The 26600-nt window shown below is 44.8% G+C and overlaps 1 protein-coding gene across 2 annotated transcripts in view; it reads right to left on the reverse strand.

The window, feature by feature from the left end:
- MAP3K8 (mitogen-activated protein kinase kinase kinase 8) overlaps nt 1–26600 on the reverse strand; it is a 60527-nt gene that overhangs the window by 23732 nt on the left and 10195 nt on the right. The window contains exon 2 of one of the 2 annotated variants that reach the window (XM_085631787.1): nt 9828–10185. In XM_085631787.1, coding sequence (XP_085487913.1) covers nt 9828–10157 — 330 coding nt within the window. In that variant the 5' untranslated portion in view covers nt 10158–10185. The remainder of the gene's footprint in view (nt 1–9827; nt 10186–26600) is intronic. The other variant, XM_085631788.1, reaches the window with a different exon arrangement.

A 26600-nucleotide genomic window follows, 5' to 3' on the forward strand; every position in this document is an offset into this window, starting at 1 on the left:
TGGAGTTCCAGAAAAACTCAGCCAACCACCATGTGGCGAAGTTTTTCTCACACACCGCTCACTGTTAAGTTGGCAAGCGAGAAAATTGAGCGCTAGGATAAGTCCCGGCGCGATTCCTCAACATGGGCGGTCACTGCCAGTCGCTACTGCTCACGTTGAGAAAACTGCCGATTGAGTAGAAAATCTACTCAAGCGTCAGAAAGAAGCGGTGCCCACTGGCGCGCCACGTGGTGCCATTCACACTGATTGTACCTTGCGGGACAAATTCTAGGCGCTAAAAATCAGCACGCGCAGCGCAACATACCAAACTCCCGCTGCTCACAGGACTTTGTGGAATCTCGTTGAGTTTTTGGGGAAATCTGTGGAATTCCACAGAGTAAAACTCCACGATTTCTGTCCACCACTAGTTTATTGCATAGATTCTCATCTTACGAACACACAAAAGGAAGATCTGCTCTTAGCCAAACATTTCTACTACTGCAAGGAACACTAGCTCACTTCTTCACTGGAAACTGAACTGCTGAAATCCTACCATGATGCTGCTCACAGTGTTTAGAAAATGGAACCGTAAGACTGTAACAGAGGAAAGGTATTATCCCAATAAGCGTGCATTATGTGCCATCATTGAAATGTGGTGCGGTTATGCGTAGGAGTTGGGAAATATGCCTGATTATGGTTAGTTGGTCCAAACTGCATCTTAAACTGTGTTTTTTCTCCGATAAAAAATATTTTTCATGGCCAAGGATGTCCCTCCCTTTTATACCCCCTAAAATGTGGGGAGTTTGGATACTTTTAACACCTAATCTCAACACCTAGGCCTTCAAAACATGTGGCCCCTTAATTCTGGTGGGTCTGGTAACCGGAGTTAGCAGGCCCATCCGAATTAATAATTTATAGGACACCCCACTGATGAGAGGTATTCCAGGTGGAAAATGGGAAAGCAAGTGGAAGTGCTAGGCTTCAGTTTTAATTTTAGCACTCTCAGGCGGAGGCCTTTCTTGGTCAAGGAAATAAGATAACAGCAAGAATGTGAACAAATGTGACACAAGCAGTGGTATCTTTACAAAATAAATATAATATGTTGCTAGTTGCTGGCAAAGAGGGACTTCATTATGTCAGTTTGTATTGTCGTTTGGCTGACTTTTGCCTTTCTTCTTAGAGGCGCCTCATCAAGGAAGTGGTCTGTGCATTTGAGTACCTCTTCTGAGTTTCCAAACCAAAGGAAGAACATTACTGGCCTAGTACTAAGTATTCCAGAGTCCTTCAGTAGCAGCCACATGGTCATTCGGAGAGCATGATGATATATTCTACCTAAAAGAACCAATCCGATGACAGATTTTGCGTGATGGCCACAATATGCGCATGTCGCTGCGTTCGTTTGATCTCTTCTGGCCTGGTGTTCGCTCAGTGGTAAGATGTAACTTTATGCCATAAAAAGAAGTCCTTTTTGAGGAAACCTTTAGGAATCGATTCGCTTTTTCTGCCAAAAACGTGCACGCATTGCATTGCTGTTAATGGCAACGCGTGCACGTTTGGCGATTCCCTTGCGGGAGCGAGATTTAAAACCATCTATTTGTAATTAACAGATGGTTCCTGCTCGCTCCCGCAAGGGAAACAGGTGCAGGCCCCCTCCTCACTCCCCCCCCCCCCCCTGCTGCCTCCTCCTCTCCTCCTTTTTTTTTTTGTACTTTCAGCGCGAGCGCTTGTTGTCTGGGGGAGGGGGTGCAGGGAGTTCTGGGCTCATGTTTCCCCTTCTCAGTCGCTGCTCTTCACTCGCATGGGGGAGGGCGGTTTCAGACTTCGGGCCATGGAGACCAGACTCCTGTTCACAATGCGGGGTCTCCATCTTTCCCCTCGTTGTCTCGGTCCTTCCGGTTCCGGCGCATTGCCGTTTCCCCACGTTGCTCTACACCCTGTGTTATTCGTGTATTTTAATTTAAAAAGTATCATCAAAGTGCTAATGTCGGGTGGGTATATTTTTGTTTTGTGTGAACAACCTCAACTTTCTGATGCTGTAATTCAGTTTTGCTCTGCATATAAATAACATTTCGATAAATGTACCTGTTGGAACTAAATACAGTACTATATACTTTCTTTGGGGCAAAAATATTTTAAGTGTGAGATTACTTCTTTTACACTGATGCAACAGTTCACAATGCGATCCAAAATGTTCACTAGAGTAATTTTGTCCCAACATTTCCAGATTACATAGATCGTTCTAGTCAGGTTTCACCTTTTTAAACATACTTGCACTAAGATGCACGTGTAAAACCATGACATTTTACACTGGTTAGCCGTTCCAAATATCGTGGAAATGTTGGTGCACAATTGCACTGGCATCAGTATACAATCTATGCTAAAACAAAATCTTAACGCAAAGATGCACTGACACCAGTCAAGTAATCTCGACTTGTATTAGAAACTGAAAATTAACTATATTTTACACCGTTGTGATTAATCGAGCTATGTGCTTAAAGAGTCAATAGTCTTAGTACCAGGTGTGTGGAATATGTATAACTATTTTTGTACTGATTATTTTTCTGATGTTGTAATAGTGATTCTAGGAATGTCCGCAAGTTCTTTCAAGCCCATACACACATCAGTTGGGTAATTTCTCTGTTGTGATCTGCTTTTTAGCTACTAATGACTGGCTCAAATCCTGGCTGGGCCCATAAAGCCTGTCATTCTTCACAGGCAGATAAAATAAGTAAAACTGAGTTGGGAAAATAATAATGACTGCTCCGAAAATCTTTAATCCTGAAGAAGGGGAAGTTGAACCCTTGAACGCAATAAATGTTGAAATAATGTTTATTTCATAAGAATTAAACATTCATGTGGTTATCAACATTAAATATAATTAAAAGAATTTAACTGTATATTTGAGGAACAGATTAAAAATATACGCTGAAGAAATTGAATAAACTGACAATGGGAATAGATATTGTTAAGCACTATTAAAAATGTGTGGCCTGCTTATTCGGTAAAACATACAGACAGCAAATTGTAGCAAGCATTGGCATAGCCAATAGGTCTCGCCTTTGGGACCTTATAAGTGTTTAGTTATCCAGCACAATATCCTTGGTACAACAACATTAACTGTTGCGCGGCTAAACACTTATAAGGTCCCAAAGGCGAGACCTATTGGCTATGCCAATGCTTGTTTATGTTCAGGAAAAGATAATAAACCCTTTCAGTTAGGATCTGATCTTAATGTACTGCCACCTCAAGGAAACTTAGGTGCTGGGCGGAACATACTGCACTAAGGGTATTTTTGCAAAATATGTTAACTGAGCAGGTAACACAGTAATAATTATTTTGTGGCCTTGTGACCTTGAAAATCGATGTATCAATGCCCATTTTAATGGACTTTGTATCAGTTCTGAGACAGTCTGCAGGTTCTCTTACTGGAAGGCGGTGCAAACAAAATAATTTTTCCCTTTCTGATGTAAACACAAATAGGCTGTTTCTTAAAATAAATCTTACTTTTTGAGTAGAACTAGGGTATATTGTGCACCCAAAATCCTGATCAATAATGTCGGTGTCTTTTCATTTATTCATATGGAGAGCTCTGTTGACTACTGAAATTTTGCCTCAACTGCAAATATTTCCACAGAAGGGTTGTGGGAGTACGTGTTTCCAGTGGAGCAGTCCATGGAAATTTGTAGAAAACCCACAAAGTTGCAAGTAGGATCCACAGTTTTAACAGTTCAAGAACTGTAAATCACTGTTCCGTAAAGGGGAATAATGACAGTGTATAAGAACTCATGGGTGTGATTTTTTTTTTTAATCAAGTTGTTCGGCAGATAAAATGCTCCTGAAATCTACATTTCCTGTAAAAAATAAATAAAATCCACTTGTCCTACCTACTGCATAAATACATGGATTTAAAGGACTTCAACAGAGTTCATTTCAGCACAGCGTGATCTGGCACCAGGCACTGCACGCTTAGTCATTTCTCGAACAAGGTAATAAGCTGAAGCACTGGAAGAAGCATGAGAAGGGTGACTGGCAGGACAACTCTCCTTACAGACAGAGAGAGCCCTGGTGGCCTGATGGTAACACTATGAGCAAGATCCAGAATGTGCTCAAAACATTTGTCACCTCATCAGCTGGAAACTGGAAAGTCATCTGGAAAATGCTGGTGGCACGTTGAGGCTCTGGGCACAGACACAGGGGAGGAAGAAGATAAAGCAGCTAGTGAATGGTTCTACTCTTGAGCGGTGCATCATGCTTTTGTCCAGGAAGAATATCTCATGACTCAAGAGACTTGTGCTAAAAAGACAACGCAGGGAGAGATGGTGATGGAAATAGTGGAGATTTTAGGGCACTTACAATTGGAATTGAAATGAAAGAAAGAGAACTTAGAGTAACCGCTAGTTACCGTCACCGGTGGCAAATATGAGAAGGTTAAACCAGTTCACAACTTCCAAATATAGATAAAATCCCAATTATGGGGTTACTGCATTTGAAACCTTGAAATATGTCTCCCTTTTGCTAGTAGTCAGATAACATAGGTAGGTGTGCAGTCTGTGCACTAAACACATGTGGATGAATACATTTCTTTCAGTCCATAACATCCTCCCAGCACGCAATGCCACACAAACATGGGACACCCTTGCTATTACATGTCTGACATTACCAATCGCACTTGGAGACAATCCAAGCTGTGTTAGAGGTGGAAGGGGTTTTAAGTGGGACCTAGAGGTGAGAAAAGACTAATACAAGAAGCTGTTAAGGCCTGTGGGGTTCCTCTAATGTAGTGCTAGCTGAGGGGTGACACAGGGAGCCAGGGATGTCTTGGGGAAGAGGTTGCATAGGGGACCAGTGGTGGCGGAGGGATGGCAATGCAGTGATGGCCAATGAGTTCATAACTAGAGATAGTAGATGTGTAATATGGGCATTCATTAATGATTTTGGTTGGAGGTAACATGCCAAGCTAGGATTAAGCTGAGAAGAGAGAATGGTTGCTGAAAGGTAGACAGTTAAAAAAGAGAGCTGCCTAAAACAATGAACCACGTGCATAGCAGGGGTTTTGGACAGACAGCAAGAGAAGGGCTGGGGACGAGGCAGGATGGTGGACCTAGGGCAGGACAGCTGTGAAGGTTAGACCGAGACCAAGATAAGAGACGTAAGTCAGATGGAAAGTAGAGGGATGGCAGAGCCTGTATACATAGCAAGAAGAGAGAAGAATTAGAGGTGAGAAGAGATGGCTGGAGACTTACACGGGAGCAAGAGAACAGAGAGGGGCCAGAAGAGGAAACAGAGGTATGGCACAGGGTTTAGGCAGAGAGTAAAATAAGGGATATGTGTTGGGCAGGGAACTAGAGCCTTGTTAGAGGTTTTGGACATGAGCTATAGTAGGGAGTTCTCTTAGGAAGCTGAGGGTTTAGAAATGGAGCAAGATAAAGGAGATGTTGGGTAATTAAAGGAGTGGAGTAGGGTGTGACCAGAGGTTCTTGGCGTGTGAGGGGAGGGTCTACAGTTTTTCCCATTGTGATTTGCGACTGGAGACAGCAGTAGCTGTAAAGCACAATACTTTAGTGCACTCCCTCTTTGTTCTATGACTGCTACCCCACTTAATGCCTCTCCAGAGATGAATGCAGTGTTTGTTGCTGTTCCCATGTATAACTTTTGAACCTTCATCATATAGTCACTTGCTTTGCATGAGATTTCTTTCCCTTGGAAAAAAACTTTCATCCTGACTCCCTGTGGGTGAAAGCCATAGCACTTTGAGATGTATTCAACCATTCCACACTTAACCTTTTTGTTTTCTTCAATGCGTGTGAACATTACACAATTTGATTGCTTGGAATCCTTCCAAGGGATTCCCCACAATGCTATGCAATTCTTGAGAATGCATCACCGATGGACCAGTTGCTGCATTATGTAAGAGGTTAAGCCATGGGCCCATCCACTTAGGACAAATGTAAAATCAGAAAAACTGTTAACCCTCACCCCCAAGGCCTGACCTGTACTGGCAGGGGTGGGGTGAAATGGGAGGGTAAAACACATGGCCACGTTGGTATGGGTGTGAAAAAAGTTGCTGGCTTTAACACACCCGTCCGTCTTCTGTATACCCACACCATGTCCAATGTTAGGGGTACTGAAATTGACACTCACGTTTTAACTGGCCTTTACTGCCATGCCTAAGGCTTGATAGGGTATTCTGTGCCCCTCCTCCTTACATTTTCCCAAGGCTTAGACGGGATTCACTAAAAAAGCAGACAAGGGTAGCCAACAGTTATTACATATTCTTTGCCCCCACCATGGTCAATATGGTTATCATCTGTCATGCTCAAGGGTAAGACAGCTTCAGCTTCCCACCACACATCACCCTAGGCAGCAGAGTTCTTCAATCTGTGGGGGGCGTGACACCATCTCAGGGGGGGCGCGCACTCCACACTAAGATCTTCCATTTCAGAGTCTTTTACTGTCCCAATGTGTCACAAGTCTTCACCCATTTGAATAGGGAATTTCTTTATTGGCGAGCTCCGGTAACTGAGGGCTGGAGGGGGGAGGGAGGGGAAATAGATAAGGCAGGACTTGAGCTTTTGTCATGTAAAGAGCTGACAGTTAACCCTCCCAGGAGGGGGTTAATTGGTAGAGCTTGGATGCTTTAGCTGCAGTGGAGTCTCCTCTGCTAAAAACGAAAGCAATGGAACAGACAGTCCTGCTCCTTCACATTGGATTTCATAGCAGAGGAGACTCCTTGCCTCCCACTGCAGCTGAAATGACGGTCTTTCCTTGCTTTCAGTTTTAGCAAAGGAGACATCCTGCCTCCCAAAGCAGCTGAAGCATTTCAGCTCTACCAGTTTAACCCCCTCCTGGGAGGAAGCTCTAAGTAGAAAGGAGACAAAGTTTCTTTTAAATTTACACAGGCAGGCGCCCCAATGCCCACAGGGCTTCAAGTTACCAAAAGAAAAATGCCAGCCAGCCATGTGTTTTTTAAACAGCCTGCAAATTGCTTGTCTTGATACCAAATATGCTTATAAATAAGTATGTATACATTTGTAATGTAACTTTTCTGTCTTTGTTCCATTTTATTATCAGTCATGGACCATTCAGGCAGCCCTAGAACACAATTAAAAGTGCTACTATTTATATTTGCTGTTCAAAGTATGCACAGACAAGTGCTGACAATACAGCTTTGAGTGACTTGTTTATTTTTGTACCAACTGGACCATCAAAATAATGAGCTGGCAACCCTAACCATAAAACTGGAAGTTTGTTGCAAGATCAGCACATTTATTTCCTCCACCCTGATCCCTGGTTAATGCCACAATAGCAATCGTTTAACATATCTGAAACCCTATGCTGCCGTCAATAACATGCTGAGTTAGTTCAAGTGTCTGTGAATGCACCCTGCATTCAGACAACTCACTCCTCATTCTTGCCCTTCACTTTCATGCTCACCGTGCACTCACAGTGATCACCATGCACTCACACAGATCACCATGCACTCACACCATTCACCCTCTCACCCTGCACTCACACTCATCACCATGCACTCACACCATTCACCCTGCACTCACACTGATCACCATTCACTCACACTGATCACCATTCACTCACACTGATCACCATGCACTCACACTGATCAGCCTGCACTCACAGTGATCACCCTGCACTCACAGTGATCACAATGCACTCACACTGATCACCATGCACTCACACTGATCACCATGCACTCACGCCATTTACACTGCACTCACAGTGATCACAATGCACTCACACTGATCACCATGCACTCACACCATTCACACTGCACTCACAGTGATCACAATGCATTCACACTGATCACCATGCACTCACACCATTCACCCGCTCACCCTGCACTCACAGTAATCACTCTGCACTTACAGTAATCACAATGCACTCACAATGATCACCATGCACTAACACTGATCACCCGCTCACCCTGAACTCAGTGATCACTCTGCTCTCGTGCTGTTCACCCTGTGCCTCACCCTGCAGTCACACAAGCACACTACTCACCCTGCACTCATGAAACACTTCACTCACATGTCCCCCTTACTGCTCAATGTGCATACTCACTCAAATAAGACCATCACTAACCATACATTCATTTGTCCCACTCTGCACTTACATCCGCACCCAAATTCATATGGTCACCTCACTCACCCTGCAGTGACTCCTCTCACCCTACTCTCACACTGTTGCATCACTCAACGTGCACTCACATGGGTACTCCTGACACCCACACAGCGCAGAGGTTTAATATGCCTGCTACAAAGAACGTGTACCATGCAGATCAAAGAACTGAGTGTGGGTAAACTATGAGTATCGCTATAAAAAAATGAGATGTTTGCCAGAAAGGTGCTATAGAGAGATGGGGTGCATTGTTGGTGAGTGGTAGTGAGGAAATTCATGGAGAAGGAGGAAATGGGGGAGGAGCGCCAAAACAGACTGTTGCACTATGTGCGTCCAGTGCTAGGGCCAACCCTGGATGGGAGTGTTAGCCCCCTCCGAAGTTCGGGTCTAGTTGCGCCCCTGTACACAAGTATGGGCATGTCGTGCCCCATCAAGGTTTTCGTCCTGAATTACAAAAGGACATTTTTACATGCACGGCAATCCAGCCTTTCAGGGGGTTCCCTTGATAGAGGCAGCTCTGTTTTGGCCCTGATGGCCTGGAATAATTCCTAAACAGATTCTTTCAAATACTGTTTTGTTTCATTTCTTTTTAATGTTATTGATGTGAGAGAGTCTATTACTATTTGCAGAGAAATGTTTTTGTTTCATGCAACAACCATAACAAAGTTTATTTTAGATGAAAACGGGTCCACACATTTATGTTGGTGGTGTTATTATTAATCTAGGTCATGTGTAAAACAAAGCATCCTAGTAAAAATAATTTGTGCACCTTTTATCTTGGAAAATTGTGTTTTGAGCTGTGTAATAAGCCTCTGTCATTTCACCACACCCATTCACAAACCTGCAGTTTACTAAACACTCTTATTGTGTTAAACATTATTTGATGAATATTGCCCATGATATGCACATGGCAGTCGATTATGTAGTGTACCAGATTCCAGAAATTTCTGTCAGGTGGTGGGGGGGCCCGAACATCTAAAAAAATTTAGCTGGGGGGGCTCAACCTACAAAAGTTTGAAGACCTCTGCCCTAGGGTGATGAAGTTAGGAAACAGAATTACAGCAAGGTAGGCGAAACGGACACCTTTCTGACACTCTGTGGCCTGGCAAATGCAGTCACCCACAGAGGACCAGGAGAAGCCCTAATGCCCAGTTTACTATTTAAATATATGAAGTAAGAAGGCCATAAGATATACAAAAGTGTGGGTTGATTGTCATCACAGTAAATGCTACACTCATACAGTTCCTACTTTCGCATAAAGGGCACCGAGATTCCTTTGCAAATCAGTAACCTTATCATGAAAAATAATCTAAAAACAAGTGGCAGTCTGGATTCATAACCAGAGCACTTCACAAGGTTGTGCATAGCGGATCCTGAATTAACAAAAAATGTAATGTCCTAAAAGGTACACATTTAGAAGAGACAGTGAGGAAGTGGTATGGGTTAGGCACCAAGAGCAACCAAAATAATTAATTCAAAAGGAAACTTGACATGAGAGGCAGCTGTAAACCTCAGAGATGACATTCAGGGGCACGATGAAGAATCCCTTCGAGGGCAGACTGATAAACCATACTCCTCCCTTGTGAAGTTGTAGTTCTCCTTCCATCTGTGTAAGTGTGTGTATGTTGTAATGATGTCATTCATTTGTTAAAATTACATTATATATCAGTGAAAACATGAAATTATTACCAACACTTAGTCAAAATGTAGTTTACCTCCTTCAGTATGATTCCAGATTCTTGCTCCTGGGCTCTGCGCATCTGCTTTGTGGTGTTTGACACCTGATTGGCGAAGTCGAGCAGGTCTTTAACAGTTCCCCATGAGACTTTTGAAAGGCAAGTGTCTACTTGTCCACTTAGCAGCAAGGAGTCAGACCGATCCTCATTTTCATTGTTCTCGTGAAAGGTGGACATTGTGCCATCTTCAACATCAGGTTGGCCGCCACAGTACAACTCATCCATAATGTCTATCACTGCAGAAGTATTCAAATTTGCCAACAAGAGTTGAAGGTCTACGGTATCACTGTCCATGCTCATGGGCTCCATCACGTTTTGATTTCTTGAGGTTTATCTACTGTACAAAAACACAACAATCAACTGATGTGCATATCCATAGACAAGCATTTCATAACTATCACACAAAACACAGATGAGGCAAGAACAGTGTTTGCCAATTGTTGTAAATTTTTACTTGCAATTAAGAACTTCCATGAGTTTGTCAATAAAACTGATCATTCACCAATGAGAGAAGAGTCTGTTTTCTGCTAAGTTTAGTGCTCAGTTAAAAAACACATTAGAACAATAAAAATGTAAACATTAACTTAACACCAATAATATCTCAAGTAAAATGCATGAAAGTAGCAAATCTTGTACCAGCCCTCTGACCAGTTCACTCCTGCGCTCTTCTGTTTTTTCATACCTCATACTATTTCTGTACCGCAATATTGTGCCTGCACTTTCTCCACTTCCACTTACTCTTTTGTTCTCTAAGGCAGGTTTTCTTCTCTGGCCTACAACACATGCAATACTGTAGTACTACTGTACTGGCTTTTTCCAAGTTGATTGTAACTGTGTGCAGATTTTATTTATAAATGGTTTTTCACCCCAACATTCTTATATTTGGAAATACAATCGCCCTCAAAGTCAGGCAGTGGTCCAACACCATAAAATATAACCATGAAGAGGTAGAGACAAAAAAGCCCACTTGCATCTAGAGGTAGAAAGGGGAACATACTTTGTAACCCAACCACTTCACTTTCTCCCAAATGACTACACAATTATGAAAACGGAAATGAAAGTTCTTCTGAAACTATTTTCAGATAAAACCACACAAGACTCTACACAATGGAGACAACGTATGTTGTCACTTTTCCACTTCGTCCCTAGGGCAGATGGCATTTCTACGAACCAGCAATGAAATGGTTAATCAGGTTTAAGGCTAACTGGGATAGTGGAGTCAATAAAATGAGTAAGTTAAGCACTGTCCGCTAACACACAGCATCATCAATAGGCCTGGGCGGAGTTCACAGAGTTCGGTAACATGGAACTCCATGAAGTGCTGAAAAAACTCTGCCGCGTACCGCGGGTGTCCACAAGCAGCAGAGTGCGGTAAGTCATGCTGCTCGTGTGGATTTTTAGCACCAGCAGTTTGTACAGCACTGTAAAATCAGAACTAACAGCACCATGCGCAATGCAAGAGGGCGCTGCTCCTTTCTGCCACCAGAGTAGATGTTCTACTCGAGCCGCAGCTTCCTCAATCGGAGTGGCAGGTTTCTCAACACGAGTGGTAGTGATCTGCAGCGACCGCCCGCGTTGAGAAATCTCACCTGGAGGTGGTCTAGTATATGATTTTTCTCGCTGGTGCCCGCCAACTTAACATTGGCGAGCCGGCAAGAGGGAAAACTCTGTGCCACTTTGCAGAATTTTTTGGGACTCCACGCATAATGGGCAAAACTCTGGGAACTGCGCCGGCGGAGCGGAATTCGTCGCTCACTCTTAATCATCAACCAGGTCAAAAGTGAGTACCATTAAGCTTACCACTAGTATTGACTATTTACACTGCATAAAAATGTAAAAACAAAACTGTATTAAAACAAGTATTATTAATATAAAGGTGAAGCAAATGTTTGCCTGGAACATTCAATAAAGAAAATACCACTGACACTACATTCTCAATATTAACACAATTGTAGGGAAAACAGTTTGCATGTGAGCAGAGATCACATTACAGACAACTGAGATCACCAGAGAGAAACATGGACGAAGCTGGGAATGTACCTGATGTTACACATGGGAATGTAAAAAAAATAAAGAAAAAAAAATACAATAAACAAAAAACTCCTCATCTTTTTAGATCACCGGCGACGAAAACCCACTGCACATGCGTTTCAATATTACAGCTTTTCATAGAACCAGGCAGTACATAATACAGAATGTGAATAAACTGTACACCTTTCAATTAAATGCCTATACAAATTGAACCAAAATGTGATTTTTTTTCTTACGTGTGCCTTCCACATGCTACAAATAGAATCACTTTTATCATTACTCAGTATTTCGTTAGAGTTAACGCCATGACGTACAATCTACACAATCTGCTTCCGAGACAACCCCTTGTGGTTTTATTCTAAGCTGTGAACAGCCACAGACTTTCACACACATTCATGTTAACATTGCAAGTATGGCAATTCTCTTATTGGAATCGGCATGTGTTTCCATGGTAGTAAAAACCCCATGTTAGATCATCAAACTATTTATGCACTGAAAACTACCATTGATGACTTATATAATTGGCTAAAGCGGAGAATAGGAGGAGGCTGGAATAAACATGGGATGGGGTTATTTAAAACATTCAGCCTTACAAACATTAGCGAGCTGCATTTGAAGCAGAATAAGGGTTTTGGAAAAGTAGTTCAGAAACACACAAAAATGAATAAAAGCAAAACAGAGATGTGCTCGTTATGAAGATAAGGTCAGTCGTGAATATGGTCCGGTACGACCTACCGCCCCCTCCTCCATTCTATTGTGACAGACACCAATACAATCAATTTAGTTTGGAATAGGGGGTCGTTGACCCCCGAACGTATTTATTAACAAACACACATATTTGTACACAAATATATCATTGCGCAGAAATGACATGGTAAGACAGGATTCGGTACATTTGGTTCATTCCTAGCTTTAACCAAGTTCTAATACATAAAGTTCCTATCCTAGTCTAAACATATTGCTGATGACATTTCTGCGTCTTCCTATTGGGCCTACGGCAAGGTCAACACGCTGGCCCCTCCCCCTTTAATCCCGAGGGAGGAGGCACACGCGACGGGTGTGCTGCCGAGGCTTTATGCTACCGGACATCCACCAGCTGGAACTGGTTCTGGCTGAGTGAATCACTTCCGGGGCGCGGTGGAGTCTTCCAGGACCCGGAAGCGATCGCCTCCGGGGCACGGCCCCCAGCCAACGCGGGGGCCACCGATACGGGAAAGATACGGGGGCACGGCCGACCACCATAATGGCGGCGGGGCCCGATGCTGGCCCCGCCTTCCTCGGATAATGAAATTGGGCTGTGTCCAACAGAGTTTGGGGTACCTTAGAAATGTGTTGCTAAAGAAAAGAAGCACTGGCAAATCAAATAGGGCTGGCTTTATATATACTTACGTTTGCAATTACAAACACGCACAAACTGTTTCCGCGCACTGCGTGCAGAAATGCTCTTTAGCCCATTAAATTTAGATCTTTTACTTTACCATTCCTGAAAACAAGTAGCAAAAACGAGCTATTTCTGTATAGGTTGCATTTAAGAAATAAAGAAATTAACAAGGCACTGATTATTCAGTGCTTTTTTAAAGATATAAAATAGTCCCTCATGCATTTCGATGGAAGACCTTCCTAATAGGTAGAATGATACACCAAACCATCAACTCCATGATGTGATAGGGTAATATCCCTCTAGGAAGAGTCAAGTCCCACTCACTGTATAGTTTAAAACAGGGCTTCCAAGACTTCAAGGAACCAGACCCAATTTATAAAAGGACACATTTTTACGACACACCTAGCTTTCATGGACATGAGGCAGGCGATTTTTGTAATGTAACTAAAGAATCATGTGGTAGTGCACTGTCATTTACAGACAGCACATTTTCCTTTGAAATGACCACTACATTTTCACAGACACAGTTTTCCTGATAAAACTATAATGCACCCACATGATAATGTGTGAAAATCAGGTGTCTGTGAATATTTATAATTTTTGCATCACCATGTAAAGTGCTGTGATTTGTTTGATCCTATTAAAATCTTTCTTTCCATCACACTTCAGAATTATGAAAAATGTGCTTCATTTTTGCTTTCCTGACAGCTCAATGTGTACAGTTAGTTCATTTACAGGTATTACATTTTGTTAAGTACACAAAATGACAGCCTTTCCTTTCACAGTTTCTGCACTCCTACAAGATTGTCAGATAACTCACTTTGTTTTGCTTTGTCTGACTACAAAGTGAGAGGAGTTTATAAACTCCAATCCCCATGTTAAAAAATAATCAGCAATTTGCCAGAGTCATGGACTGACTTTTGACCTCTGTCTTTGAAGCACGGTAAATATGACAAGATAAATAGCTAATTTAAAGGCATCTTTATTTATTGCTTGGACTTTAACGACCCACTACAAATCTAAAGAATTAATAACAACAGATCAGCGTCAGCTGCACTGTCGTGTAAATCACAAAAATCTGGAGATTGCAGTGACTTGTGTGGACAATGAGACAGAGTTAGAGATCTGGTTAATCTTGGCTGAGGGAAGGATGTGGTTATGGGTCAAATTGCTGGGAATACTATGAAGTCATAAGTAATAGCATGATCTAAGCAGCAAATCAGGTGATTCATCCTTCTACAGCACATATTTTGGACTCTTTCATTAAAGGGACCGTTCTACAGTGCATTACTAGACTGACCTACTGCAACCCATTTCTTTAGAACATAGAAAAAAACATTTGAGGCGGGGAGGAGTCAGAGAAAAGCGCTACTAACCTTTAAATTGCCCTTGATTAGCTACAGATCTACGCCTTCAGGACCCCATATTTCCCTCTCCCTCTAAAACCACTCCTCCAGTTCACTGTGCCAGCAATACGCTGCAGGCCCTTTGTTGAAAAATGATGGTTTGTTGTCACGAGGTAAATCAAAGTAGATGTTTATTGGTAAGTTACAGGATGGTAGTTACAAGTAGATAAGTTGGTTAATGGCCCCACCAGGAGCTGCATCTTTGCTGCTCAGCCCACTCTCTCTAAGTGTCATTCCTCCAGTCCACCAGGCACACCAACATTCCACACAGTCATCAGGCATTCTAACATTCCATACACACACACACTCATGCATACTGGCTGAGCAGCAGGAAATGTAAGTACAACACCCTTCAGGCTGAAAGAAGAGGCAGGCAGTGTTGAACTGACCTAACAAGCAATCCGGCAGTGCCAGAAGGACTGAACTGACAGGTCAGAGTTTGGGCCAGGTTTTTTTTGGGGCTGTTTGTAGGTTTGTTTTTATGGTATGACAAAACTGTTTTTACTACGGATTTCCCTAATATTGCCATAAACATTGCTTGCAGCAAGCACAAATAAAGTTTCATGTGCCTTATAAAACACATATACAGCATCTTTACAAGTTCATAATCCCCCGATTGGCAAAATATAGGCCTCTAGTTTAGTTGTCGGATTGCCGAATTGGGGCACCTTTTATTCTGGTGCCGAGGTCTATGTGCTGTCCCAGCCCGACCTAAGACGCAGAGGTCGCTCACGGTCCCCACCCTACTCTGAGTGAGGGAGAGAGGCTGCGTGGAAACTATTATGGTAGTGATCAACAGTAGCTGTCACTAGCAGCGGCTCGTGTCAGGGAAAAGTGTGGGTTCAGGCAGAGACAAATAAAAAAAAAAAAAGAACTAACCTGCCGCCCTCCAGCCTCGTGCTCTTCTGCTACTCTCCTCTCCACCGCAGGCAGGCACAGGCTCCCAGACTGCCCCGCAGCCAATCCTGAAGCTGCTCTCATGCATGACAGCAGCTTCAGGATTGGCCTGAGCGCCGTGATTTTGGGCTTCCAGACTGACTCGGAGCCTGTACCTGCTCTCTCCAACCCGGCATAGCAGCTCGGATTGGAGAGAGCTTCAGTGCGCATGACGGTTTGGCTGGCCTAAGACGGCCGGACAAACAGTCAAGCACACTGATAACAGTGCCCGCCACTCCCCCTCTAGTATTGTCACGCCCCTGGCCTTGCCCCCAAGATCCGGCACAAGAAAAATAAAAATGATAATCAAATGAGTTTTACGCCTGTTTTATTTGTTATGTTTTTGAGGTTTGAGGGTGCGGTGGGGAGGGGCAACACTCTTCCGCCAGGTGTCACAATTTTAAGCGTAGGGTTTGCCTCTCGTGGACATATTTCTTTTAAAAATAGGTCCCATAATGGTTAAATGGCGTGTCACACCCTCACGAAGCAAAACATCAATGATTCATGGTGACCAACTGGCATTGGTGCAAATTCAGGACGGTGAGTGTAAAAATTCAGGACAAAGGGTCAAAATTCAGGACACAAATTCAGGACAGGAGGTCAAAATTCAGGACAAAACTTCAGGACAATAGGTAAGTTTTACAGACACATCAGAGGAGTTCGCGCAATAGTATATAAGTAAGCCCAGCCATATCCAAACATATTCAACCATTTGCAAACCTATCCATCATGTGTCCTTCCATCTATCATTTCACTCATCCTTTCACTCATCCATCCATTATCCATCCATCCACCCTTTCACCCTATCCATCTGTACACTCATCCATTCACTCTTCTACCCATCCATCCATTCACTCATCCATCCAGCCTTTTACCCTTTCACCCATCCAGCCATCCTTTCACTTACTCATCCATCCACCCAGTCACTCATTCTTCCACCCATCCACCCTTTGTCATCCATCCATCCTCCCTTTCTCTCTCCATCGACCCTTTCACTTAGCCATCCTTCCTTCCATCCATCCATCCACCCACCCATCCATCTACTCATCCACTGATGAATCCATACATTGACCCTATCACTCATCCATCAACTCTCTCATCCATTTAGCCTTTCACTCCTTCACTCATCTATTCATCCTTTTGTCTACCTACCCTCCCTTTCACTCACTCATCCATCCTTACATCCACCCTTTCACTCATCCGTCCATCCATTCACCCTTGCACTTATCAATTCATCAATCCATCCATCATTTCTCTCATCCATCCACCCACTCACTCACTCATCATCCACCTTTTCACTCATCCATCCTTTCACTCATCCATCCACCGTTTTACCCATCCAGCTACCCTTCCACCCATACATCCAGCTATTTACCTTTTCTCTCATCCATCCTTCCACTCACTCAATCCATCCATCCTCTCTCATTATCCATTTATTCAATCTTTCATTCATCCATTCACCCTTTCACTAATTCATCCAGCCATCCACCCATCCCTTCACTTACTCACTCTCTGAGGAACGTGGAGCAGCTTGTTTGACCTTGTAATCTCTTGAATTGCTAGGTGGAGGGACACCACACAGGTATATATAGTCGCCATTCGTGACGGCGAGGCGAGCCACGAGACACGCCCACCTCGGTTGGCCACACCCCCTCCAACGCCCCGACCAACCAACATAAATTATGTGCCTTGGCAGGAAGCGCAGCGGACGAGCGCAGCGGGCGCGACGATTGCGCGCCGAAGGCGCGCTTAAGGCAAGCTCGTCTGCGCTCGTCCGCGACCGTCCGGGGCAAGGGGCACGCCACTCTGCCTGCTTTACCACCTACTCACCTGCCCAACTGCGCTGCCTTCGGGGCCCATGGCCGTTACCTGCCTCCACCTGCTCCCACATCTCGTCTCTTGGCTTAGCTCCTCTTGCCCCTCTGACAATACCCTGGCCACAACCTCTGCCCCCGACTCCCTCTAGCGGTAGCGCTTCTCCAGCTGCTTCTAGGTCTCTTACGGCGTTCTATCTGAACACTAGGTCTGCAGTTGCCCACGCCCATGAACTGTCGGTCCTGCTGGATCTCCATGCCCCCGACCTTCTTTTCTTAACAGAAACTTGGTTCCGCGATGACTCCCTCCCCACCTTATTGGCTACTCTACCAGCTCCATATTATGCTATTCGTGCCGACCGGGCTAATGGCAAAGCTGGAGGTGGGGTGGCGGTCATCGCTCGAACCGACCTCCCCTTTCAGCCCCTGTCCCTTCCTGATATCGCTACTACGGAATTTTTAGCCATCCGTACCACCTCCATCACGCCCCCTCTCACCTGTATTCTCATCTATCGTCCCCCCCAATCTCCCTTATTGTTCCTTCCGGATTTCTTGGAAGTTCTGGCTACTATCACAGTCAACAACTCTTCCATTTTACTTTTGGGTGATTTTAATTTTTGGCCTTCTGACCAAGCCGAATGCCCATCTTCCAAGGAGTTCTCAGTTACCCTTTCCTCCCTTAACTTTACACCCCACATTCACTCTCCCACCCATGTCAAAGGTCACACTCTCGACCAGATCTGGTCCTCCAATTGTCCCGTTGAATCCCTTTCAATCTTACCCTGCACCTGGTCCGATCATCACCTGATTTCCTTTTCTCTTCCCATTCACCCTCCGATCAAGCCCCCGCTCCCCAAAAACACCTGGGTTCGAGCATGGGGCCGAGTAGACCCTAACAGTCTATCCTCCATACTCACTTCCTCCGCTCCCCTCCTCCAAGACCTATCTACCTGTTCCCAGGTCACGGCCATTGACCAATGGCTCTCTGCAGGCTGTGACACCATTGCTCCTCTGAAGCGGGTCTCAACCAAACGAGAGAAGGACGCCAACCAGTGGTTTAATCAAGATCTTAAAGCCACTAAACTGGCGGTGCGGCGTGCGGAGCGGGCTTGGAGGAAAAATTATTGCCCCTCCTTACGCTTAGAGTTTATAAACATCCTGACCCTATATAAGAAAAACATCCTTGAGACAAAAACCATCTACTTTTCCTCCAAAATCCTCGCAGCCGAAAGCAAATCTAAGGAAATCTTTTCGATTGTTCACAACCTAGCGTACTCGGACAGAACCTCTCTCAAACCCACCCCTTCTCTGGAACTCTGTCACTCCCTAAATAATTTCTTCATTCAAAAAATCGAAACCATTAAAACCAATATTCCCCCTCCTTCCCCTGCCTTTGTGGACCCTCAGTGTCCCCCTCCCAAGGACCATCTCACCACCCTCCCACCTCTAACTAAGGAATCAATAATTGCCATAATCCCACTTGTTAAATCAGGGTCCCCGCTAGACCCCTGCCCGGCTCATATCCTCCGTCATATCTTCTCTAACTGTCCAGATCCCCCCCTTCACCTTCTCAACAGCTCCTTATCCCAGGGTGTGGTACCCAACTCACTTAAATCTGCTGTAATAGTCCCTATCCTGAAAAAGCCTGGTGCCGATCCATCTATTCCAGCCAATTTCCGCCCCATCTCTCTCCTACCTTTCCTGGCGAAAGTACTCGAGCGTCATGTCACCTACGCCCTGAGTTCTTTCGTGGAGAAGAACGGGGCTCTTGCCCCCCGCCAGGCCGGGTTTCGCCCCGCACACTCCACGGAGTCGGTAGTGCTCTCAGTCCTTGATAACCTCAGGGAGGGAATGGATACCAACCAACCTCAGGCCCTGGTTCTCCTCGACCTCTCAGCCGCCTTTGACACGGTGGACCACTCCATCTTACTTTCCCGTGTCAGGGCGGCGGGGATCGGGGGTACCGCGTTGGTCTGGTTATCCTCCTTCCTGAGGGATCGCACCCAGGCTGTCCGCCTGGGTGATTTCACTGCAGACTTCCGTGACGTTCAGTGCGGGGTTCCCCAAGGTTCCTCCCTTTCCCCCCTCTTATTCAATCTTTACATCTCCCCCCTTATTTTTTCATTGCAACAAATGGAGGTCACCGTATTTAATTATGCGGATGACCTCCAGCTTGTGTTCAACCTCTCCTCTTCCCCCGATTCTGTCTCCAACTTTCAAACTATTATGATTCACATCCGAGACTGGATGAACCACAACCATCTTAAGCTCAACCCAGATAAGACCGAGCTGGTGTTGACGGGTGGTTCATCCAGCCCCTGGTCCCCCATTTTCTGGCCCCCTTCCCTTGGTGCCCCACCTGTTCCCTCCACCTCGGTTAAAACCCTAGGCATCAAGCTCAATTCACAACTCACTCTTCACTCCCAGGTGAGCTCTGTGGTTTCTTCCTCCTTTCTGGCTCTTCGCACCATTCGCAAGGTGTCCCGTTTCTTTTCTTTTGATGCCCTAAAACTTATCACTCTTGCCATGGTCGTATCCCGCCTGGATTATGGCAACGCCCTATATGCAGGTATCCCTGCATATAGTCTTCGGCGTTTGCAGCAGATCCAGAACCAGGCGGCACGCCTGGTGTTCAAACTCCCTAAATCCTCCCACACCACTCCCCTTTTGAAAGCTTTACATTGGCTTCCCGTCTGGGCCCGTGTCCAGTTTAAGCTTGCATCTATCACCTTCCAAGCACGACTGGGCACGGCGCCAGCTTTCATCTCCTCGGAGATCATTCCCTACGTTCCATCTAGGGAACTGAGGTCATCTTCCCAATCCCTTCTCACTGTCCCACGGTTCCGAAGAAAGAAATGGGGAGGCTCGAAGTTTGCGACTCTCGCCCCGACTTTTTGGAACTCTCTGCCTGCAGTACTCAGGGCTTCAACCCCATATCTGTTATTTCGGAAACAACTCAAGGCATACCTTTTTGCCAAATCCTTTAATTAATACCTTAGTCTCTCTTTTTTCCACTTACCCGGGACTTCTTCTCTGACCTCTTTCAGTTTTTAGCGCCAAGAAACCGCTGGTGTACGTGCGCTGTACAAATAATTTTAAATAGAAATAGAAATAGCTCACCTTTTCATATTAATTTTGAGCTGAGCCTTTTTGAGAAGAGGCCTATCAAGAACTTCACCCTAACTGCAGGAGCCATTCCAGGACTGGGACAAAAGCCACCCAGGGCAGAGACAGGATCCACCACAGGGGGGGACAGGAGCCATAACAGGCGGAGGGGGGGGACAGGAGTCACCACTTGGGGGGACAGGAGCCATCACTGGGGGGGACAGGATCCACCAGGGTGGGCACAGGGGTGGGCATGCAGTATTCTAGTATCATCTTGGTCTCTTCCAGAGTGGGTCAGGGCTCCTCACCTCCTCCTGGACAAGACAATGAGACCACAGGCTCTCTTTCTAAAATGTTCGTTTTGCCATCCCCCACTGTGATGTACAGTACTTAAAGGAGATACTCCAAGAGAACTGATTTAACTGATTGTCCTCCATACTTTGTTAATCAGTGTGTGTGCGATTGTGCTATTTCTTTATTTTATTACATTATAGACTGCATGTTTGAAGAACGGAGGTTTGCTTACAATTTAGTAACAGCAATTGTAATCAGGGCCGGTTCTACGATTTTTGGGGCCCTGGGCAGGAAGGGAATGTGTGAGGCCCCTCTAAATTGCAAAGGCATGAGGTATTCAGGGCTGTTTGCATCTGAATAGATGCCCCTGTGCCTGAAGCTGCAGCCCCTCCCTCTCAGTCACCTTCAAGCCCCTCTTAACAGCTCATCAAGGGCGGAAGGTGTGAGGGTGGCCATCCCGCTGTGTCTCTCCAATGCTGCTGGATATCTGAGCTTTGGTACTGCATCGGAGTCTATTACACCCGACCTCAGCAGCATCGGAGTCAAGCCGGAGGTGGGTGGAAGCTGTGCCGGCTTTAGGGTGGTGCGACCGGTGCCCGGTTAAAATTACGGACAAATGGCGTCCGTTAAAGAATCCTTCACGGACAACGGACAGACGGCCGAAATTACGGACTGTCCGTGAAATTTACGGACGGTTGGTCACCCATGTAACACAGAACTCTGACCAAGCGCCTAACGATCAATGGTGCAGCAGGTGCAGTGGGATCGGGGTCCAGGGATTTGAGGGGGCCTTATCACTTCTTTGGGGGCTGGTCTTTACAACAAAGCCATGAGAAGGGGGCCGGACCTCCGTGCTTTCATTAAGGCCCACTGCGTCACGCAATGCTAATGTGGGATTTGCGCTTGCCACAGTGCAGCAGCAAAGACAGGGCCTAAACGTGGCGTTAAACTGCAGTGTAAGCGAGTGCCTCCTTTTAAAAAGCAATGAGACGAAAGGTGTCAATTTACGCCTAAAAAACAAAACAAATTAAATGTCATGTCAAAAAAGAATCTATTGTAATTTTCTTATTAATGCAATTATGTATTATATCGCACAAAAGAACAGCAGCTTTGACTGGTGCTCAGCAAAGGTAGTTTGCAAACTTACTGTGGGCTTTGTAACGCTGAGAGGTTTTGCAATGTGTCCCATAGCATATGCGTGATGATGACCTTTGCACTTTATATTTGTAACATCGCAGCGTTCCCCTGTGATGACGCAGCTCCATTGTGACTCGTGCTAGTGTTCTCAGCCAATCAAGGCACGAGGGTTTGGCACGAGGGTTCTCGCATCAAACCACCCCACGTTCTAGTAGCTCATGGCAGCATATATTTGTACACAACACTCTCCGTTCGCCCGGTTAAAAAAATACAAAATATTATATTGCACTGAAACAGACCGATCTAGGTTTTTTTTATGGGGAAGGGATATTACGCAATGCAACAAACACCTACGGAGGAGGTAAGGATGACTTGACAGATGGAGACAGGAAAGGGGCACGGACATGAAGATCCCAGTGCAATGTGATTGCTAGCTATAGAATACAGGGTATACCGATATTCTAAAAAACGAAGAAGAAAATGCAAGCATTTGGAAGACAGAGGCGGAAAACAGAACATGCAAATATTACATGACGTCAGAAGATTGATTATGTGATCTGTGCCCGCTGAAAGTATATATATTACTATTCATTAAGCGCAAATGCACCTTAGAATTGTGACACTAGGCACTACAAAGTAAAAAGCAGAGGGAAACAGACATGACACACTAACAACATGGCGAATGGCTGAAGTTCGTTCAAAAAGAGTAATTTCTACTACACGTTTGAAGTTGTGTAAGTTTATGATCTTCCAGGGACTAGGCAGGGTTTTTTCTGAAGCTTGGGGTTGAGCACTGGACAGGCTCCGACTCCCATTATGAGGAAAACAAAAAACAGTGATGGTTGGGCTGCTTGAAATAATCTCAGACAGTAGTTATTACTCTGCCCTGGAATCCGGTACAACATTTTTAGCCCACCATCCGCCTCAGACAGGAGCCAGCCATATGCAAATCAGTCTTGGTCACTGAATAGTAGCCGTCCAGCCCAGTCCAGCCCAAACTCCCAGGCCTGGTTCCCTCCAAGCGGAAACACAAACAACCTCAGAACTCTGAGTGTGTCACATGCTGTGGAGGTGTATAACAGCAACAAACATGTCATTTGACCCATTTCCTATCCATAACGCAGGTGATCCAGAGTGGAGACCTGGATTGCCTCAGTGGTACATCCTATCCGGAAACCTGCCTGCCGTACATCTCCCTTACCGGAGGACACAAGATCATTTCTCAACCATGTTGCCAGAAGTTGTATCCATCATTTTAGACACAGCAGGTTCAATGGGATGGGTTATTATTAAGATCCGTCTGTCCAGCTCAGATTTTTTGAGAAAGGGAAAGATGACACCTTTTTAACGCCTCATTAACTGATCCTAAGAATAAGGATTACTGATCAACAGCTGAAGAGGAGGCCTAATAGCTGATATCTGATCCTAAGGTAAAGAGACTGAGGAAGGCTCACCGGGAGTCGGGAGACCCCGACTATAGTGTGAGCAAAATTGCCCATCATCAGTGGGAAATCTGCTAAACCTAAGGCACACAAAGAACATCTTGGTTGAAGAGATCGGTTGGTGGTGGATTAGCAGGGCATTCTATCATTCCTCTAATTATATCAGAAACGGTGGCAATGTGTGATCGAAAAAAGTATCACAGCAATTGGGAGACCGCAATATTGGATCCGTTGAAGTGGGACGCCTTCACAATCTTGAAACAAGTTGTGAGAGAAATTATGTGATCGCTGATATTAAGAAGAAATACAATTAGTCTTACCAGTAAAAAAGCAGTGTTTTATAATGCCTTATTGGCTGTCTGTCAGGATCATAACACTGCTGTCACCGCGTTTTGGCTAGCCTAACTTTCAACCTCACCATCAATATAGTGACCCTCTTACTGTTTACAGAATAGTTATGCATGACAGTGTGCATTATTCTCTACCCAATTACGTCATCAAATCGATGAAAGGTTCCTTTTATACATGTGCAGTAACCTTTGCCCGCTACAATATTAAAGTAACATAAGGATTCGGGGACAGTGATATTCTGGTTTTCCTGTGAACTTTCTTCATCATGACTCAACCTAAAGATATTAAGGAATGAACAATCCTGGTTTGCCACCATGCCCTAGGACGGTGCCACGCACAGCTACACACAATCAAAGATTCTAACTGCGCACGAGATGGAGAAGAAAGCGCCATCAGGGTACGTTGGTTTAAACTCAACCACCTGACTAAATTGATTCAAATTAAAAGAAAATTACATGAATGCTTGAAAGCGACGGAACTGAAATAAAGTCCGTTAATCTAACATAACACAGATGAGGCAAGTAGGAAGTTGCAGATGTGGGACTACAGAATAAGATGGGGAAGAGAGGCCTGAACGATGGAGGACCTCAACATAATGCAAGGTAGACATGTGCACTTAGTAAGGTGTGGGGTGGGCAGACCAACCCGGGCACTGCCCCTGTGGGCTGCGGCTAAATGGCTAATTTCAGGGTAAGATGAACTGCCGTGATCCAGGCGTGAAAACTCTCAAAGCTTTCATTCTAGCCTAGTGCCCAATTCTGGTTGAGCCGCCGGCTTTTTGGAGTGCCTGAAGCAACACAACTTTTCCAACGGTGATACAATGCATATTAATGCACATGCGTAGCTTTTGTCCAGTAGGCCCAGAGTACCACCACCCAGGAGCAAAAACAGAAATACAGCAGAGGAAGAAGGTAGGGTAGGCTTCCGTCTATCTCTGCAGCAGCATTCAAAGCAGCGTGCATTGGAGCCAGTGAAGTCTTGTAGTTCCAGGTGAATGCATTTCCTGCTCAGAAGTCCTCGGGAACTGTTGCGTCACTCTCAATGCGAGCACGTGGGTGAGGGGAGGAGAGGCCGGTAGAAGACGGAAGATGGGAGATGGAGTGGGCAGGATGTTGGCAAAGGTAAATACCATGAAATGGGGCATTGTGTAACAGGTTTTTTATAGCACAGCATTGATGCTGTCTATATCATCACACGGTGGAGGCACTGACGCTGAATACAGCTGTGCTATGGGGTTTTTGTCTCAGGAGTAGTGCTGTGCATACTAGGCAATGCAAATGCATTAAGTGTGAGGTTTATTGCATGACTTCGGTGTTTTGCATTTTGGACTAATCAACAAATGCCATATAATATGTAGTTTTCTTACTGGGACAATGTTTTATACTGTCATCATAGGAGTATCTGTAAACCAACGGGCAATTCAAATTGCTCCATGTGATTTTCTCTGGTGGATTAATCACTTTGAGATCAATTACAGTGATTAATCGTGGAATGGTTAATGTCAGATTACAATTTTTTTATTGTATTTTTCCAAAATTCTTAGGCTTTTTGTTTTGGGATATTAGATGCCCTTGTACCTACCCTCTATTTCCTTCAACCTTTAAGTTCCGCCTTTCTCCTATGTATTCTTCAAATTTATTTTGCCTCTTTTCTTTCTTATTTACGGATGGTGAGCGACACCCCCACCCCCAAAACGCTCACCATTATCCTTTGTCTCCCGACATAAATCCTTGTCTTATGCTATCACATTTTCCATAATCTTGAACTTTTACCCTTATAACTCAATACTACCCTTATGTCTTACCTGAATCCTTCCTGATGTTTTTCCGACAAGTAGTTCGGCACCTTTACCAACACTCTTGACAAGCTAACATATTGTTATGTTCTGGTTGGGTTCTGATGTAGAACCCTCTATACAGAACCTTATGTCCACCATTCCAGTGGTGCGTTCGAGCTCTGGTCAGTTGGCGAGAGCAGGAACAGACTGCAGGAGTAGGCGTGTGCTGTACATTATATTAAACGATTCAAGCCTTTTCTACTTGTTGTCTCCTGCCTCGTGTTGTTCCCCACGACACATATAGTGCACTTTACCAGCACTCCTGACAAGCTGGCATATATTGCACTTTACCAGCACCCCTGACAAACTGGCATATATTGCACTTTCCTAGCACTCCTCACAAGCTGGCATATATTGCACTTTACCTATATTGCACTTTACCAGTACTCCTGACAAGCTGGCATATATTGCACTTTACCAGCACTCCTCACAAGCTGGTATATATTGCACCTTACCAGCACTCCTCACAAGCTGGCATATATTGCACTTTACCTATATTGCACTTTACCAGTACTCCTGACAAGCTGGCATATATTGCACTTTACCAGCACTCCTCACAAGCTGGCATATATTGCACTTTACCAGCCCTCCTCACAAGCTGGCATATATTGCACTTTACCATCACTCCTCACAAGCTGGTATATATTGCACCTTACCAGCACTCCTCACAAGCTGGCATATATTGCACTTTACCTATATTGCACTTTACCAGTACGCCTGACAAGCTGGCATATATTGCACTTTACCAGCACTCCTCACAAGCTGGCATATATTGCACTTTACCAGCACTCCTCACAAGCTGGCATATATTGCACTTTACCTATATTGCACTTTACTAGTACTCCTGACAAGCTGGCACATATTGCACTTTACCAGCACTCCCGACAAGCTGGCATATATTGCACTTTACCAGCACTCCTGACAAGCTGGCATATATTGCACTTTAGTAGCACTCCTCACAAGCTAACATATGTATTACACTTTCTTACAAACAGCAAAGAATACTCTTAACTGGCAC

The sequence above is a fragment of the Triturus cristatus genome, chromosome 10, assembly GCF_964204655.1.
Source record: "Triturus cristatus chromosome 10, aTriCri1.1, whole genome shotgun sequence".
NCBI lineage: Eukaryota > Metazoa > Chordata > Amphibia > Caudata > Salamandridae > Triturus > Triturus cristatus.